We start from the raw sequence: 20,524 nt of genomic DNA on the forward strand, positions 1-20,524 counted from the left end.
ACATTGCACAGGCTAACTATATTTATACTTGCTCCAAATTACTGACTTGCTATCTCCAATTTACTCATTCTAAACCTAAAGTGTTTCAAACGGAGTGGGGCAGAAGGACAAAGAAGCCAAAACCTTACCACTTCCACATGGAAAAACCTGAAATGTGATACTACTAATTAGTAATAAAATGCAAGTTTTGCCTTTTAAATACGTACAAAACATCTTTTAGCCTTTTTACAAAATAAAAAAACAACAAAATGGCCCCCACATCCTTTGACTCTTCCATATGTGGCTCTTGCACAAGAAAGTTTGGACACTCCTGGTCTATGTACAATGCAGTATTAGGGCCACATTGAATATACTGTATTTAGCGTAAATGTACGATTCATAACACTATATAGAAAAACTGATAATATTGCAATAATAAAGACGTAAATTTAGGAGAATAAAGTCATAAATGTACAATAATCAAGAGAGAGACAACTATGAAAAGGGGGAATTTGTGACCTTTGGCCTTGGTCATTTGGAGCGGGCGGTGCAAGGAAGGTGGAAGTGTAAGCGCCACATGCGAGAGAAGGGCTCGACATGCTAATCTGTTTGTGCTCAACTGTTCTGTTTTGCTGCCACGTTATAAATAAAAGCTTGCCTGAAGTAAGAGGAAAGTGTCATTCCTTCCTGAAGTTAGTCGCCGGACCAAGAGAAAATAGAGCTATGCTAATTTACTAATTTACAACTTTATTCTCGTAATATTACGATTTTTTTCTCAAATGTACGTCGTAAATTTACAACTTTATTTGCGTAAATAATGTACGTCTTTATTCTCATAATATTACTATTTTTCATCATAAATGTACGTCGTAAAGTTACGACTTTATTCACGGAAATTTACAACTTTTTTCTCGTAAATTTCCGACGTTATTCTCATAAATTTCAGACTGTAGTATCGTAAATTTACAACTTTTTTCTCAAAATTTCAGATTATTTTTCCCCTCAATACGGCCCTAACACTGTCATAATGTCAAGGCTATGAGAGAGTGAATGGCAAAGTACAGATGTAATTAGGCACGGATTGAAGTAGTAACACACTACAAGCATGCAGCAGTACCAAGTAGTACTACAACAGTGAAGCGTATAAGTGCAATGATGGTCGGGTTGCGTCTTCCAAAAAGACTTCTACAAAGTCGCACTCATTATATGATTCAGGAGTTCCTAATCATGCCTTCTCCAGTCAAAAATGTATAGTCTGCAGTGAATAGTGAAAATGAGCATTACAAATACTGTAAGTCATATTTGCAAAATGTCGCCCCTCCTTATATCGCGGGTACAACGTCGCTCCCTCACTATATTGCGTTTTTTTTTTTTAAATAATGAATTACTGAATGATGGCTGGTTGACTATGGCTATCGAAAGTGTCCTTACCGCCTCCATCACTGTTTGGTACGGTAACTGTACAACACGTGATAGGAAGGCACTCCAGCGGGTGATCAAGACCTCACAGAACATTGTTGGGGCAGCCCTCCCCTCACTGCAAGACATTTATAAAACTAGAGTCCTACGAAGAACACACAACCTCATCAAGGACAGCACACATCCACAACACTCATTATTCACACTCCTACCGTCAGGCAGACGCTACAGGAGTTTGAAGTCCAGGACCACTAGGCTGGCAAACAGCTTTTACCCACAGGCCATCAGGCTTCTCAACGACGCACTCACACACGCCACACGCAACACAAGCACACACTCATAGCACTTTATTTATTTATTTATTTGTATTATTTATTTGTATTAATGTCTCTTCTGTTGTTGTTGCTTAATTTATTGGTATATATGTTTATGTGTTTATGTTTTTTATGTTCTTATTCTTTCTTGTGTTTTCTTTCTTTTCTTGGGAGAATGAACTGAATAATTTTCATTGCATAGTAGAACTGCTGTTTTACCATGCACATGACAATAAAACTCTCTTGAATCTCTTGATTATCAGTCCAAAAATATTAAAAGACAAGTTCTATGTAGAATTGTGGTCACTAGGCATCAGTAATGTTATGAGACATGACGTTAGATGAAATTAGCTTTCACACTGCATTAGGCCTGGCTACTGAGCTATGGCCATGGCTGAGACGGACATACCATGGCTGAGATCGAGTGGGGGGGAGGAGTTTCTCGTTACATTGCACCTTTTTACTCCACCCCCCCATTGTTGCTGTTTTTTTTTTTTTTTTTCTGCGGGCCGCACTTTGGACACCACTGACATAGACGAACATTAAGTATACATAAAGTATTATGAAAAGTCAAATTACGGTCATTCTTGCAACAGTCTTTGATGGCACATTTTCACCCTCTAAGAAGTCACAGCCAAAGTATTTAGTTTTTGTTTTGCAAGTAGCAAGTGAAATGGCCTGGAAAAATCTGATGTTATGTTTCTGTATTCTACACAGAGAGATTCTTTATCAAGGACAGGCCTTTCTGGTTCCCCTAATCTTGGTGAGTATGAATCAATTCATTTTTTTTAGAGATCCAGTTCTCAACAGAGCTCCACCTAGTAAAACTTTCAGTCAGCTCTTTAGAGAGACAGGGATAGAGAGTCAAGATCCAATGGAACTTGGGTATACGTTAAGGCCCTGTCACACCTTGACGATTTAGCCAGCTTACGCCAACGTATGAAAAATTTGGCCAATACGCTGGCGTATGTCGAATAAGTTATGGGTAAGTTTTGTATAGGTTAAGAGCACGCCGGCATACGTCGTAGTACGTCCAAGTCGTCTAAAAATTTTGTGCATGCACAAAACCTTTCGACGTACAGTATGTCAACATATGATTCATATGTCCCGCATTCGCGGGCAATAAGTTATGCGATCGTTGACACCCGTTCACACACGTTATTTGTAAGTTACGTATAAGTCGTAATACGTCAACACACCTTGAGACAAAACTGTGTCTTCGGTTCATTGAGGGAAACGTGAATTCCAACTTGTACTGTGACATGGTGAAGCATTCTGTGTGAGGAGGAAAGAGGAGCTTGTGACATTGTTGGGATGTCCCCTGGCAGTCTATGGCAGCGTAACTGTGTGAGGCTTCAGGACTCATTCAATAAACATTGTCCTGCCTCCAGAGCAAATCTTTTGTTTATAGCAGTTAATTGGTTCCGATAAGTGACTTTCCACGAAGTAGGATTCAATATTAATATATATTTTTGTAGTTGGAGAATAGATAACCTGTTTGACTTGCTAAATATGTTTTTTTTACCATTATTAAAACCCTGTAGACATGAAATAACACCCCATAGTCACCTTTACACTCCCACCACATTATGCTAATGCACAGACTAAAGGATCGCTGCATAGCATGCTAGTGAGCTAACTGGTTAGCCTCCAATTTATTTCTTCTAAATGTAAATGAAAAGTGCGCTTTTTAAAATTTTGACCATCATCCACATCCACATTCTTATGTAAGACATGAACGCACACGTTTCTCTTTTCTGTGCGTTCTAAAGATATAAAAACAGCTAAGAATGCACATAATGAGATTCGACTGTTCCACCGATAAAGCATCTGGAAAAAACTTCCAAACAACGCTCCATTTACATAATGTGAGCTGCATTTGAACCAAGCTACAGCGAGATTGTTATTAAGAAGAACTACTTTACTGGCGTAGTGACACCTCGCCACGCCACACCGGCTAGCGACGAGCTTCACCGCACACTCGCTCAAAACGCCTCAGTCCACTAGTGAAAGGTAACGCTACATATTGGAGCTGCCACCACTGCTGCTGTGTTTTTGATTTTGGTATACTTGACGCTAGGTGTAGCGTTTCTTTCCATGTTGCTATGTGAAATCATTGCGCCCCGAAAGAAGTTCCCCTAATGCTTAAAATGACCCAAATACTGTAAGTATTACATGCTATCAGGAATGTACCCGTTACTACATGCTCACAGCATGGACATGAAATGATCAAATGTTCTTTAATAGCAGGCTTTCTAGGCAGAAAAGGCGTTGTTGTTGAGCTGACTCTGTTTAACTTTTTTTTATCTTTAGAACGCACAGAAAAGAGGAAAGACGTGTGTCCATGTTTCATATAAGGATTGTGGATGATGGACAAATTCCCCAAAAAGTTGACTTTTTTTTTAAGAAAGGGTTTCAAACGGGGTGGGGAAGAAAGAAAAAGTAGTAATCCAAAAAGGCACTACTTTCACTCGGAATAGGAGGTGAACTTTTTTCCACTCTATCATGTTGAGCATGCAGTGGCTGACTACATGCAGTCTGATGGTAATGTCATGTCTCATCAATGTTTTGTGTCATGACTGACGCCTCGTGGCCAGAATACTGCATATAACTTCATTTCACTATTTTGGACTATTAATGAGGCGTAGGTCAGCCATGAAAAAGCAGTCATTTATTAGGTCATATTTGAAAAATCGCGATGTAGCGAGGGACGACTGGACACTCTTAATTTAAAACAGATGACTTTAACGGACTCGGGTTACACACCTGCCATCATTGGGATGCATATTTCTCCATCCACTCATCTCACTTCTGAGTCATTTCTCTCCCAGCACTAAAGGAGCGGGACAGAGGGCACGAACACTCGGGCGCATCCTCCTCACAAACTCTGAATGGGAACCCAACTTTTCCCGGCCCCCCCGGCATGACCATCATTCCTCGGGGACCAAGTATCCAGCCGAGTGCGTCCCACTGCGCCACCTCTCCCGCAGCCCCGACTTTAAACCTCAGCAGCTCAGGGTCAGTGGATCACTTCTTCCTTGTTGTTGCTTTTGAATGCGCCTCAAATGAAGGCTCTTAGAAAAACCATATGAAACTGAAGCACACAAGCACAATAAATAAGCAGAGAGAGAGAAAAGTGTAGGTATTTGTTCTTTCTGAGGTTTTGTTTTGCTTACGATCTGTGGCTTGTCATCCTTCAGCTCTCTCCCCGGGGAGATGGATGAAACTGATGCTCTTCGCTTCAAACGCTGCACCGAAGACACCGTTTCTCTCGTTCCCTCCACCACCGAGTCCGTCATAGTGGAAGGTAAGTCATCCACCTTTGACAGCCAGGTTGTTTTTCAGTCTGGAGGGTGTTTTCTTATATCTGGGGAGTGTGTGTGTGTATGTGTGTGTATGTGTGTGTATGTGTGTGATGGTCAGACATGACTCCACGCTGTCTCATTAAGTTGTGGGACAGTGAGAGAAAGTGGGTACGAGCCCACTTGGCACTAAGCTGTCTCCTGCGCTGCTCTCCATGTACCTCTTAAGAGATATGTTGTCACACAAGCGTCTTAAAAAGCCTAAGATGACATTGAAGGTGTCCATTTACAATGTGCATTACTGCCACCTAAAGGCTGACTAGAGTAGAACATTATTTTTGTACCTAAAGACTTGGGCTGTGTCTGAAATGGACTCCTTCTGTCACTACACTTCAATAAGTGTACTGTGTGCACTGTGTACTTAATACCTGAGTGCACAAATTTAACAGTGTATTGCTGTCGTTGCACGCTTACTCACATCTTTTTCTCTTCCTATTCACCACTTTTCACCACTATGCGTTGCTTCTCGGCTGCCGTTATTTCACGTTAGTCTCTCCTCTTCACAGCCTCGTACTTGGGCGCTTGGTTGTATTAATAGTAGAACAAGTGTACAAGTACAGACAGTATAAACTCCTCTGTCCTTTACTAGGTTGTACTTTTGTTGCCTCCTCTTCTCAGATGCTCACTATGCTGCAGTTCGGGCTGATCTGGAGTCCGACGCGCAGGACCTGGAAGCAGAGTCCTGGAGTTTGGCAGTTGACCAGCAGTATGTTAAGAAACACTCGAAAGACGCCACAAAGAGACAGGATGTCATATATGGTTGGTGCTTTTATTACTTTTAAACAACTACCCTAGCAATGTGTGACAAACTTTATAAAACATAAATAGAAATAAGGGCTGTCAATCCATTGAAATATTTAATCACGATTAATTGCATTTAGTTAACTCATAAGTATTCATCCATCTATCTTCTACCGCTTAGCCGAGGTTGGGTTGCGGGGGCAGCAGCCTAAGCAGAGAAGCCCAGACTTCCCAGGCCAGCTGGGAGACATAGTCTCTTCAACGTGTCCTGGGTCTTCCTCGAGGCCTCCTACCGGTGGGATGTGCCCAGAACCCCAGAGAGACATCCAGGAGGCATCCTGACCAGATGCCCGAGCCACCTCATCTGGCTCATCTCAATGCGGAGGAGCAGCGGTTTTATTCAGAGTTTCTCGCGGTTGGCAGTGCTGGAGAAAACTCATTTTGCCCGCTTTTACCTGCGAACTTGTCCTTTCGGTCACTACCCAAAGCTCATGACCATAGGTGGGGGTAGGAACGTAGATGGACCGGTAAATTTGAGAGCTTTGCCTTTCGACTCAGCTCGCTCTTCACCACAACGGACTGACATACTCATAATGAACTTCTACTTAATCGCAACTAATCGCAGTTAGAAGTTTTTATCTATAATAAGTAGGGATGTAAATTGGGGTGTTTTAAAATAATCGATTCGGCGATATATCGCGATATTACATCGCACGATTCTCATAGCGATTCAAAAGACGTTCAAATCGATGTTTTCATATGTATTTTGGAGGTACTGTATTTATTGCAGCGTCTTTTGTCCTGCACTTACACTCACGGTCACTCGCTGGCAGCGTTGGCAGCACATCACCCAAGCCCGCTAGAGTAATAACATCTCACAAGAGTATTTCCAGGGCGGTATCTTCACACGATATTCTCGTGTTTAGAAAACAGCTGAAGTTTCACCATGGAGAGGGAATTACGAGATGCTCCGAAGCACATTTATAAATCTGCAATTTGGACTCATTTTGGCTTTTACACCACCACAGACGGGGGCCCAGATTATGACAAAAGCTACGCCACCTGCAAAATGTGTTACGCGAGAATCAAATATTGCGGAAACTCCACGAACCTCCGTGCACATGTTGCCGGCGAAGTGGCGGTAAAGGCAAAACAGGCGACTCCTCTCAACTAACTATTGAACAAGCTAATTTAGCCAAATTGTCTTCAAGCTCACCGCGTGCCACCAAAATAACACACTCATTTACTTACTATATGTGCAAAGACATGCACCCTTTGAGCTCGGTGGAAGGTGATGGCTTTCGTTACATGATGAACATTTTAGAGCCTCGTTATTCCATATCGTCCCGCCAACACTTCACTGACGTTGCTTGCCCCTGATTGTACAAAGAAGTAAAAAACGATGTGCCTGTTGGTCTTCGTTTTGCGGAGCAACTTTCATTAACATGTGACGCCTGGAATTCCAGGGCCACCGAGTCATACATAACAGTAACAGCGCATCGCATCGACGACATGTGGAAGATGTGTTCTCATGTGTTACAAACACGTCCAATGTATGACAGTCACACGGCAGAGAATATTGAGGCGTTGCTGCGTGAAGTTGTGGCTGATTGGGGCGCAAGTGCAAAAAATCCTGTGGTAGTTCCTGACAATGCTTCCAACATTTAAACCTAAAACACAGTCTGAAACTTGTTAAATACAGTTCTAAATACAGTTTCATACAAATTTTCTTTTGAATGTGTACTAGTTTAGTCATTAGTTGTTTCCAGAATCATATTTTTAAAAATCGATTTTAAAAAATCGCAATAATTGTCTTGCACTTAAGTATCGGGATATATCGAAATCGAATCGAATGGTGACCTATGAATCGTGATACGAATCGAATCGCCAGATAATAGGCAATGCACACCCCTAGATGTAAAGCTCTTTGTGGTGAACGATATGATAGGCATCTAGATACATGGGTTAAGATACGATTCAAAAACAATATATTTTGAAAACAGAATGAGTTGATACATGTACAAACGATACGATTCAATGGTTACATTTGTTGATGTAGATACGAATGTTACATTATAAAATAAAAAAGCCAATTGTATAAAAGTGTCATTCTTCCAGTACTTCCAAACGTGTAAAAGAGCACATCTTATCCCCAAGCATGCTGTAAGGCAGGGGGTCCCCAACCGCCGGCCTGCGAGATGCGCGCCGTCACTGAATTTTTGCTTTGAACTGCAAGCTAAAATCTGGGTTACAAGCTGCTAGTTACCTCCAGGCATAGCAGAGGACAGCTGTTTGGGGGCTTGTGTCAATGTGACCATACGTGAAGATGAGAATGGATGTCCATAGCATTAGCAGCGTAGCGTGCTCACCGGGAAAGATTTTCAACACATCAGCAAAATATGCATACATTACAGACATCTAATTTATCTTTATTATGCATTGAGTAAAACTAAGACAGGAACAACATCAAATTTAACCACCATCCACCAGTACCAGCCTGGACTTTGTTTTTCAGAGAGGTGCACTGGATAAATATGCACATTAGCACTCAATAAGGTCATCAAATCTTACCTTTATGCGTTCCCACATAGTATCAGCATTTGGAACCAAATATGAGGTAAAAGAAAAAGGGGAAAATACAATATAGTAATCTATCTGTGCAGCGTGAGAGAAAGTTAGATGGTGCGTTCAAGGACAGTTGAACAAAGTGGGACAAGTCGCCTTTCGCGTTAAATGTGAAAAAACTGGGATTTCTAACTGTATATTTTTTTTGAATGAACAAATGTCCCATATTTCCAAAATTGACATCCCTTTACATACAATTTCATGTACACTAAGTCCCCTACTAACGAACATCCGACGTGAGAACACTCGGAGATACAAACACAAGCCGACTGGTCTATTTTTTCATGTGTTTTGCCTTATAAGTCCATATTTATACTGTTACATGCTTGACCGGCAAACCCATATTTATACTGGTACATGTTTGACCAGCAGAGGTACTGTGACACTGCTAATGGGACCAACAGATACAGGAAGATGAGGAAGAGGAGAGAGGAAGGCTAAGAGTTTTGTGATACAACCCGGACAGAGCGTGTGATTAAAGTTTATGAAGAGTTAATAGGCCTGCTTAATTCTACACCACCCACAGAACACTACCTCTTTTAGAAGAGTCTAACCACCACCACCATTTGTCCTTTTTTTCAATAACTCCTCCTCCTCCACAACGACGTATGCTCGACCACTCCTATTCAAAGGTAAATAACATTTATCATTACGTATTATTATATCACTTTTATTATTGTTTTTTTCATTAATTATCCTGGTTTAATATTACTACTGCATCCAAACTCATATTTACATACATACGCATATACTGTATATGTATACACATACATGTAGTACCTATATCATTGGTAATACTACCTTTTCCCCTACTTAAGAACAATTCGACATGAGAACGGTCGTCTGGAACCAATTGTGTTCGTAAGTTGGGGACTTAGTGTACTTATTTATAAATGATTTTATTTAATATTTTTTGATAATCCTGAGATATGATGTGCTCTTTTACACATTTGGAAATACTGTGAGAATGACACTTTCATAGAATTGGCCTCTTTATGTAGTATAAGATTGTCTACATCAACAAATGTAACCGTTGAATCGTATCGAATCATTCTGTTTTTAAAGTATATCGTTTTTGAATCGTATCTTAACCCGTGTATGTAGAGATGCGTATGGAGTCCTTTACCAGAGATTTACATCCCTACTTGTTCTTGATAAAAACTTCTATCTGCGATTAAATGAGTTAACCACAAACCAAATGCGATTAATCACGATGAAATGTTTTCATTGACAGCCCAAGTAAATATACATCACCCAGGGGGCAGTGCACAGGATGCACATTATACTAAATGTTGATGCCAAGACCAATATGTTATTTATCATACAGGCACACCACATCATTTTTTGAAGTGATTGTCACATGTCACTTTATGCGCCTGCAGAGCTGATGCAGACGGAAATGCATCACGTGCGGACGCTGAAGATCATGCTGCGGGTTTACGTCAAAGAGTTGAGGGAGAACCTCCAGCTGGATTCGGGCAGGCTGGAGTGTCTCTTTCCACGCTTGGAAAACCTCCTGGAGCTCCACACGCATTTCTTGTCCCGTCTCAAGGAACGGCGGCGAGACAACGTTGTCTCGCCCACCGATGGGAACTACACGGTGGACAGAATAGCGGATGTACTGATTGCACAGGTAGACGACAGGCAAACTAAAACATGTAAATGCTGAGCAGCGTTTTTTAAAATATTTTTTTAGTGAAGTTCTTTTTGTGTGCAGTTTTCAGGTGAAATAGGTGAGAAGATGAAGGATAGCTACGGCGATTTCTGTAGTCACCACACTGAGGCCATGGGCTACTACAAGGAACAGATGCAAACAAACAAAAGGTTCCACAGCATCATCCGGGTGAGACGCTTATCTGTGATGGCTTTTCCACCGTGTCTGTCGCACAGCGGTATAAATCCCCCTGCAGTCTCCAGTGAATTCAGTGTTATATTTTCTCCTCACAGAAAATCAACAACCTGTCCATTGTGCGACGGTTAGGAGTGTCTGAGTGCATTCTGTTGGTGACGCAGCGCATTACCAAGTATCCTGTTCTTGTGGATCGGATTCTGCACAACACTGAAGGTCCTTTACATGCATTTAGTTGTTTTTGACTGAGAATAAACTGTGTTTTATTGAGATTTTATTTTTTTTGTTGTTGTGGTTATTTACTTTAGTGGGTACTGAGGAGCACGCCGAGCTGAACCGAGCTCTCGACTTAATTAAAGACACTATTGTTCAAGTGGACGCATTGGTTAACCTGCACGAGAAGACGTGTCGCCTTCGTGACATCCACAACAAGATGGAGCCGAAGGCGCTGGGGAAAATCAAAGACGGCCGAGTGTTCCGCCGGGAGGACTTGGCACAAGGTCGGAGGCGGCTGCTGCACGAGGGGACTGTCAACTGGAAGGCTGCTTCCGGCAGGCTTAAAGGTTGGGAGTATGACACACAAAAAAAAGTAAAAGTCATGAAGAAATAATCATGCATGTAATCATTATCACTGTCAAAAACAGCCCATTAACGGCGGTAACTAATTGACTTCATTAACTCATTCAGTACCAAAGACGTATTTATACGTTTTCATAAACCCGAAAGCCCGATCCCAAAGACGTATTTATACATCTTTTATGGGGGGTTTTTGCGCAAGATGCGAACAGAGGTTATGACACAACTGCACACTAATGGATGTCACGTTTAGAGCAGTTTTAGGTGGCAGAAGTGCATTTGGTAAGAGCTATGCATAGATAAACACACTTAACAGCAAAGAGGAAGTGGAAGAGCATGGGGGAGTGTAGCGTGCAGAAGGTTACGTACTGTACGCTCACTTGCTAAACAACGGCATGTACTATGTAAGCCGCTGTTAATGACTTGATTGGCTGCATAAGTAAATATGTGCCAACAGGTTTTCATCATTAGGTGGACAGCTTGTTCGTCGCTGTGTTGTATGTTGTTACCGCTTGTTGTCGCCTGTCACCCCCTGAGGTGCGTTGCAAAACGGTACAGAATGAATTATGTGTTTGTTTCATTTATAGTTCAGGTTGGAATGTATTTTACGCGCAGCAAGGAGAACACGAGAGCAGTGCACGACTGCGCACATGCGCAGCTTAGAGGGCAGCTTAGAGGGAACATTGGTTAGGAGTCTAATATTTCTGTTGGTAGGTTCCATGTTTATGTAGCCATAGAACACAATATTCTGTGTGCCTTGAAAGATGAGTCAAAATGGCCTTTTGAAAAATGGCTGGGATTGAATGAGTTAATTATGTGTACATTTTTAGTGTCATTAACGCATGCGTACCATGTCAAGCCACACCTCAGGGTTATGATGGCAGATGAGACACAATAACCTCCCCATACAGAGTCTGAGGCAATTTTGTAACTTTATTTATACCTGAATAAGTCAACAGCTGTGCACTTCCAACACCACATACTGTATGTATCTTCAACTCACAAACACGTCTCGAGTCCTCATTGTCACAGCAAGGTGCATTCAGGGGCACTCCGAACATCACAACGATGTCTTTATTATGCGTGCATGTGTGGTGTAAGTAAACAGCAGTTAGTGGATATTCATATCACTCTTGTGGAAGTACAATTTGCTGCATTTAAGTATGCTCGGAAATCCTCAAAAGTACATCTCCACTCAAAACAGTGAATTCAGCTTCAAAAATGACGCGGTCTTTGAACGTAACCCCTTAATGGCTCATAATCATGCAGTTAAAGTGTGATTCAAATGTTGTGCTACTGTTTAAGAGACTAGTGTTAGGCAAATACATTTTCATACATGGTGTCTTTTAGAATGATTTCAGTGTTCAGTTGATGTGGAGCTGTTGATTCATACAAATACAGTATCAAAAATGTGTCCTGTCATTTATCTTTTTGATCACTATAATACAGTTAAAAGGGCATATTTCACACAAAGTTGCAAATGGCGATTAGTCATGATTAATCTAAAAGCGGATCAATTTGATCATGTAATCATTTGACAGCCCTAGTAATCGTGCATCGATACGGGGACATTGTCTTGGATGCACGCACACAGCACGCTCAGTGCCAAGTGCTTACGTTGTAGAGATATCAGACTACATTAGTAATATCATTGTTATTATCAGACTTGTCAAAAGAAAATTCAAGTAGTTCATTTGATCGCCAGCGCGCCTCACCAGCCGGGGCAGCAGGCCCAACTCGCCCTGGCAGGGAGAGCGAGGATGCAGTTTCAACCGTCATGCTAACAAAAGCTCAGCATGAGTCCTTGAGAGTGCATTTGTTGGTGATGCAGCTCGTCAACTAAAATTGAATAAAATCGTTGATATTTACCGATTAGAACGCATGTTAGTGACTTGAGATTGCAGTATTTTTCTTTTTTTTGGTGCAGCCCTAATTGTTCCCTGATAGTATTTTATTTTCCCTTACAGATATTCTTGCAGTTCTCCTCTCAGACGTGTTACTGCTGCTACAAGAGAAGGATCAGAGATACATATTTGCTGCAGTGGTGAGTAAGCCTAGATGTCAAGGCTGTCCAAAGTGTTGCCAGGGGGCCATTAACAGCCCGTGGGTGTTCTTTTATTGGCCCACAGCACATTCAAAAAATATAATTTCATTTAAAGAAACCTAAGAGGAAAAACCCAGCAAAATTGGAAATGTTGGGGGGGAAAAAAAGGACATTTCACTGTAATAACGGCATAATATTGTGAGGCAAAATAACAGCATTTTAGTCGCATAAAGTTGAAATATTAAAGATATTTTTTAAAGTTGTAATACTACGAGAAGCAAAACAATGAATAAAGTTGTAATTTTTGGAATTGTTTTTGTGGAAAAAGTTCTAATGTTCCTGAGAAAAAAGTCAAAATGTCACGGCAAAAAAGTCATAATTATGAGAACAAAATATGCAAGAATAAAGTTGAAATAGTTGGGGGGGGGGCAACAAAGCAAACCAACAAATGGGGAAAAAAACAGCTGCACTTTTTATGAGAATAAAGTCAAAATATTGAAATATTGAAGGAAAAAATGTTTGTTTGTTCTTTTTAAAAGTTGTATTATGCGAAACAAAACAATATAAGAGGAAAGTCAAATGTCATTTTTGGAAAATTACATTGGGCAAAAGTTATAATATTACGTGAATAAAGTCGTACTATGAGAAGACAATTTACGACCATTATTGAGGAACAAAGTTTAAATGTTTTGGGGGAAAAAAACAACAGTAAAAATGGGGGGAAAGAGAAAAAAGTGATGTTGATACCAATAATAGGCTTTTTCCCCTACGTCACAAAGCTGAGATGCACTTTTTTTCTTGAAATATATATAACGTCTTAGTAAGTGTGTAAGGGTACACTAAAATGTAATTTCGGTTTGGTTCAGTTTCTTGAAGTGCTCAGTCCGGTTAATTTTTGGTACAAAGAAAAAGGCAGAAAAAAATGACTTAAAATGCTTTTATAAAAAAAAAAAATGCAAAGAGAACTTTTTTAAATAAATAAAAGAGGCCCATTTGGGTGGTATTTCAAATAAACTAAACAGAGTTTTCTTTTTCTTTTTTAATAGAAAAAAAATAATAAAATAAACAGTTGTATTTATTTAAACAATTGTTTAAACATAATGGACAGTTCCAGTTAAATAGCGGTCTGTTGCATGTGATGTCCAACCATCTGCCGTAAGTGAAATAGCAGACACACGTGATAGCTCGTTGACAACATCACGTTTAGCTTTTTCATAAAGTGCTGGTATAAATTTCCGGCTAAAGTGAGGACGTGATGGTATTTCGTTGCGAGGTTCAAGAACTTGAATCATATACTGTCACGGTTTCTTCAGTTTATTGATCCTTTTCAAAGCCTGGTACAACTAAAGGCACATTTGTTTGGACAAATATAATGATGATAACAAATATAGCTCATAAAGAAGTGATATCTAGCAACTTCCACGGTTTTCTTGATAATAACCATAATCACTTAAGTACTTACATGAATAGCTATAGCATTGTACTGCCAAAAAATGTAACTCTTATGAGCTATTTTTGTTGTCATTGTTACATTTGTCCAAACAAAGGTATCTTTAGTTTAATCAGGCATTAAAATGAACAAGAAACTGGAGAAACAAGGGGGGTGGTCTCAGCATTTTTTCCATGACTGTACTTAAGGCCAGCGTTCTCAACAACTGAATATGGACGTAATCTCGTGGCTATTAAAACTCCAATACCATGTGTTACTGCTTTGACCCAGTCAGAGTTGCTTGCTAGAGGTTGTTTATATGCTGAAGTTATCGGTGTTTGCACTAAACTGGTTTTCTTTCTTGTAGATGTATTTTAACATTCACTGTGCTCAGGCTTGCATTTGCCAGGATGCCATTTGCCACGCCTGCGAGCTACTAGCGTTCCTACCCCTCAGTCAGTAGTGTCCGACACTCGGAGGCATCCGTGCGGAAACCCGCCCAGGACTTTGGTTCCGCGTGAAAAATAGCATCAAATATAACCGAAACGGTATGCAAGTGGATCGAACCATACATTGCAGAACCGAAACGGTTCAATACATTCATGTTAACTGTTACACCCCTACTTCTTAGCATATCTATATGTATGTGGCCCTGACTGGAAACATTTTTGACACCCTTGATATACAGTGGTGTGAAAAAGTGTTTCTTATTTTTTTTGCATGTTTGTCACACTTAAATGTTTCAGATCATCAAACAAATGTAAATATTAGTCAATGACAACACAACTAAACACAAAATGGAGTTTTTAAACGAAACTTTTTATTATTAAGGGAGGGAAAAAAATCCAAACCTACATGGTTTGGGAAAAACCTGTGTGGGAAAAAGTGATTCCCACCCCTGTTAAAACATAAATTAACTGTGATTAATTGAGATCTGTCAGTCTACAAAATGTTATAAAGTCATTTCTAAAGCTTTGGGACTCCAGCCAACCACAGTGAGAGTCATTATCCACAAATGGCCAAAACATGGAACAGTAGTCAACCTTCCCAGGAGTGGCCGGCCAACCAAAATGACCACAAGAGCGCAGCGACTACTCATCCGAGAGGTCACAAAAGACACCACAACAACATCCAAACAACTGCAGGCCTCACTTGCCTCAGTTAAGGTCAGTGTTCATGACTCCACCATAAGAAAGACACTGGGCGGCCTGCATGGCAGAGTTCCAAGACCAAAACCACTGTTTAACAATAACAACATCAAGGATCGTCTCAATTTTGCCAGAAAACATCTTGATGATCCCCAAGACCTTTGGGAAAATACTCTGTGGTCTGACCAGACAAAAGTTGAACTTTTTAGAAGGTGTGTGTCCCATTACATCTGGCGTAAAAGTAACGCCACATTTCAGAAAAAGAACATGATAGCAACAGTAAAATGTGGTGGTGGTAGTGTGATGGTCTTCAGGACCTGGAAGACTTGCTGTGATAAATGGAAGCATGAATTGTACTGAAGGAGAATGTTGGTGACCTCAAGCTGAAAGCAACTTGGGTTCTGCAGCAGGACAATGATCCAAAACACACCAGCAAGTCCACCTCTGAATGGATGAAGACTTTGGAGTGGTCTAGTCCAAGTCCTGACCTGAATCCTATTGAGATGCGGTGTCATGACCTTAAAAAGGAAAAGCCTCCAATATGGCTGAATGACGAAATTGTGCAAAATTCCTCCACAGCGCTGGAAGAGACTCATTGCAAGTTATCACAACGCAGTTGCTGCTGCTAAGGGGGGCCAACCAGTTATTAGTTTTAAGGGGCAATCACTTTTTCACACAGCTATGGATTTTTTTCTCCCTTAATAATAAAAAGTTTAATTTCAAAAGTGCATTTTGTGTTCAGTTGTGTTGTCATTGACTAATATTTACATTTGTTTCATCTGAAACCTTTAAGTGTGGCAAACACGCAAAAAAATAATAAAATATAATAATAAAAAATTTTCACACCCTTGACATGTCATGAAGTCATTTTTTTAATGTTATGAATTGTAATTTTCATCAGTTGAATTTGTTTTTATTGGACAGTGTAAAACATTGGAGTGTGTGATACTTTTAATTCCATACAGTAGTTGCCCTTGTGTGGCATGCAGGTCACATGAACATGTGTTAGCACTAGCGTGCTTCAGTGTTCTCGTTCCCCTCCTCTAGGACAACAAGCCGTCGGTCATCTCTCTTCAGAAGCTGATTGTGAGAGAGGTGGCCCATGAAGAAAGAGCCATGTTTCTGATCTGTGCCTCCTCCAATGAGCCGGAGATGTACGAGATCCACACCACCTCCAAGGAGGAAAGAAACACGTGGATGGCACACATACGGCAAGCTGTGGAGAGGTAGGTGCGACGTGGTCCGTTTTAGGCGACGGCAGTTGATATCATAATGACTAATGGTGTACGTCCTGTCCCTGATAGCTGTCCTCATACAGAGGAGAGGCTGTTCAGTGAGGAGGAAGAGGCTCGAGCTTCCAGGTTTAAAGAATTTCAAGGTACTGCCCCAATTAGTTGGAAATGATACTGTACTTTTGACCTACCCAGCCACTAGGGGGTGCTCACGCTTCTTCAGCCTCAAAAGCAGACTTGTTTTATTCATCCCAGGGGGTATTTTATAGCACTTTTCAGCAGCCTGTGAATGCATTTTGGTGCATAAGTGTACATAAATGTATATAAAATAGCTGTCACTATTTGACACTATTATTACTACGACTACGTACAGTACATTACTACACAGTATTCAGGAGACTTATCGCTCACCCCTTTGGTCACTGATTCCCAAATGAGGTTATTGGAAAGCACTCCGGGGACACTTGACATTTTCTTGATTGATGGATTGATAGCATGCCTATTTTGTAATTTTACCCCATTACAAAGACAAAAAGTACAGACATACATTTAAAACATATTTTTTGTGATATTAAAATATACACTCAACAAAAATATAAACAACACTTTTGTTTTTGCTCACATTTTTTTATAAGATGAACTCAAAGATGTAAAACTTCTTCCACATCCACAATATCAGCATTTCTCTCAAATATTGTTGACAAATGTGTCTAAATGTGTGATAGTGAGCACTTCTCCTTTGCTGAGATCATCCATCCCACCTCACAGGTGTGCCATATCAACATGCTGATTAGACACTATGATTAGTGCACAGGTGTGCCTTAGACTGCCCACAATAAAAGGCCACTCTGAAATGTGCAGTTTTATCACACAGCACAATGACACAGATGTCGCAAGATTTGAGGGAGCGTGCAGTTGGCATGCTGACAGCAGGAATGTCAAGCAGAGCTGTTGCTCGTGTATTGAATGTTCATTTCTCTACCATAAGCAGTCTCCAAAGGCATTTCAGAGAATCACCTCATGTTGCAGCAGGATAATGCACGGTCCCATGTTGCAAGGATCTGTACACAATTCTTGGAAGCTGAAAACGTCCCAGTTCTTGCATGGCCAGCATGCTCACTGGTCATGTCACCCATTGAGCATGTTTGGGATGCTCTGTATCGTATACGACAGTGTGTACCAGTTCCCGCCAATATCCAGCAACTTGGCACAGCCATTGAAGAGGAGTGGACCAACATTCCACAGGCCACAATCCACAACCTAATCAACTCAATGCCAAGGAGATGTGTTGCACTGCATGAGGCAAATGGTGGTCACCCCAGATACTGACCGGTTTTCTGAGCGTCAAACGGCAGCCGGCTTTGTGGAGATGTCGCAGGGGGCATCCCGCATGACCCGAGGGCCCTCGTCTGTGTGGTAATGACACAGGATAACGCCGCACTTCACAAAGGACTCCTTCCAGAGGAATAAGCTCACTTTTTTTGACCATCCTGTGTGTTCCCCTCATCCAAATCCAATGGAGAACATTTGGGAGCGGTTGACAAAAGATGTTTCCAGAAATGGACATCAGTTCCAGACAGTGGATGCCCTCTGTGAAGCCACGTTCACCACCTGGAGCAACATTCCCACTAGCCTCCTGAAAATTCTTGACATTTTTCAACTGATCTTAAAATTTTGATCATGTGTGTATATATTTTTGTTTTTCAACAAAAAATGCTTTTCTTTGATAAGGGGGTACTTGACTGAGAGGTTGACAGCCACTGCCACACTATGAGAACATAGTGTGTCCAATAAATAGTGGGCTGTCATACTGCGATATGATAATCAGGAGGATTGATTCCAGTAGGTTATGTTAAATAGTGTTGTTTTCATGATTTCAGTTGTCACTTTTGTTGTTGTTTCTCTAGAACGGTTGAGCCAGAAGGATGCCGTGATCGTCCAGGCGCTTTCTGAGAAGCTGCAGCTTTTTGCAGACATGGCAGACTCCGTAGCCGGTCTGGAGGACGCGGCTTCCCGCTCCAAACTGCTGTTACGGGGAGATGCCTCAGATCTCCAGCAGGGGGAGACCTTACTCAAAGGAGCCATCACTGAGGGTAGGACTGACTGAAGGCTATTCACACTGGAGTCAACTTGTTTGCTGTGATGTCTGCAGTTCCTCTCAAATGTTTTGCACAATTTCAACCATAACTTTGACTTTTATGTTCATTCAGTGGAAAACCTCCAGAATTTGCTCCAATCTGGAGTGAGAGATGAAGGACTGGATGAAGGGAGCAGCTCTGGACTCCTTCCCAGGAGAGCAGACACCTTTGGGGGCTATGACAGCAGCCCCACCATCCTCACCAAGAGTGAGTCCGGTACACTTCATGTCCTGAAGGAACCTCCCATCTAACGGGTTGTACTTTTATGCACTTGGTGCCATAAATAAACTATGAATTATTAATAAAATGACACTTACCCCCCACCCAAAAAAACGTGCTTTTGTTGTTTGAAATGGTTTATGGGCAAATGGAGATAGTCATCGTCCCTGTGTGACTTATCTTTATGTGTGGCTGTTAATGTTCATGTTTTCTGGTCTGTTTGGTCTCACTGTTTTTGTGTGTGTGTGTGTGTGTGTCATTGTTTGTGTTTGTGTCTGTGGCTGTTGGTGTTCCTCTGCCAGATGGCAATGTGAAGAAGAACTTTTCTGGTGAGTCCAGAAGCAGAGACCGAAGCCAGCGGGCCAGCTCTGACCCTCAGCTCAAAGATCTCTATGGCAGCCAAACTCTGGTAGGATGCACACACACATGAATATATTTATTTCCTGTTTACAACAAACAGCGCTGAGAAGATATCGATTATTGATGATTTCTGTCCCAGTGTTGTCTTAAGTAAGCCGAAACTGAAGTACACAACTAAATGCACATTATTCAGACCTGACGACATGTACGCGTTTTTTGCAAGCGTCACGCATATTGACCCAGGAGTGCTCTCGGTACCACAAATACATTTGTAAAGCCACAAATGCATTTGGTGCCAGCAGTTTCCCCACACTCATAAACACAATGATAATCTGCCAGAGGAGAAGTACAGAGTAAAGTGTTTTTGGGGACTCTGAAATGAATGCATGCATGGCTCTTCTCAACGAGCGGCAGGTCCCCCAACTCTCAAAGCAGCTCAGTTTTGTTTGACATTGAAAAAGGGACGAAACAAAGCGACAGTTCTAAGCGTATTTCTTTTGCTTTTCATGTTTATTTCTGTTTTACTTCATTTAGCCATCTTTATGCTTGAAAATGCTTCATTTAGGCAAAAACTATGTCAGATTGGCTTAAATATGCATATTTAGATTAGTAGGCCGTACTCAACCATGAAACAGCATGATTTATTCATTCATATATTTTGGAAAACGTTTTTCACCTTTAATTTTTTAATTTACAACACCTGCACCATTTGAACCATGTGTCACTATGTATTCTTTACTTGCGTATCTTGCTTGCTGCTGTAACAAGTGAATTTCCCTGCTGTGGGATTAATAAAGTACCATACATACATACATACATCCATACATACATACATAATTGGTGCCAGATCCAACTGTGATAAGTGAATTTCCTTGAAGTAGGATTTGATATTGATAAACGGAATGTTGTCGAAGTTAGAACATAGAGAACCTGTTTATTACTTTCTAAATACGGGTTTTAACATAATTAGAGCCCTGTAGACATGAAATAACACCCCTATAGTCACTCATACACCAATTATCCTGTGTTTACACCACATTGAACAGGCTACGGCATCACTGCAGGAACATAAGAGACGGGCTCCTGCTA

General features: G+C 41.0%; 1 protein-coding gene across 12 annotated transcripts in view; it reads left to right on the forward strand.

Annotated features, from left to right (window-relative positions):
- arhgef18b (rho/rac guanine nucleotide exchange factor (GEF) 18b) overlaps positions 1-20,524 on the forward strand; it is a 106,498-nt gene that overhangs the window by 50,222 nt on the left and 35,752 nt on the right. For all 12 annotated transcript variants that reach the window (XM_054788729.1, XM_054788732.1, XM_054788737.1 and 9 more), the window contains 14 exons: positions 2,430-2,475; positions 4,544-4,730; positions 4,913-5,019; positions 5,693-5,833; positions 9,823-10,073; positions 10,158-10,283; positions 10,388-10,505; positions 10,598-10,852; positions 12,833-12,909; positions 16,534-16,712; positions 16,791-16,864; positions 18,626-18,811; positions 18,929-19,063; positions 19,378-19,484. In XM_054788729.1, the coding sequence (XP_054644704.1) occupies positions 2,430-2,475; positions 4,544-4,730; positions 4,913-5,019; positions 5,693-5,833; positions 9,823-10,073; positions 10,158-10,283; positions 10,388-10,505; positions 10,598-10,852; positions 12,833-12,909; positions 16,534-16,712; positions 16,791-16,864; positions 18,626-18,811; positions 18,929-19,063; positions 19,378-19,484 (1,989 nt within the window). The remainder of the gene's footprint in view (positions 1-2,429; positions 2,476-4,543; positions 4,731-4,912; positions 5,020-5,692; positions 5,834-9,822; positions 10,074-10,157; positions 10,284-10,387; positions 10,506-10,597; positions 10,853-12,832; positions 12,910-16,533; positions 16,713-16,790; positions 16,865-18,625; positions 18,812-18,928; positions 19,064-19,377; positions 19,485-20,524) is intronic.

The sequence above is a fragment of the Dunckerocampus dactyliophorus genome, chromosome 10, assembly GCF_027744805.1.
Source record: "Dunckerocampus dactyliophorus isolate RoL2022-P2 chromosome 10, RoL_Ddac_1.1, whole genome shotgun sequence".
Taxonomy (NCBI): Eukaryota; Metazoa; Chordata; class Actinopteri; order Syngnathiformes; family Syngnathidae; genus Dunckerocampus; species Dunckerocampus dactyliophorus.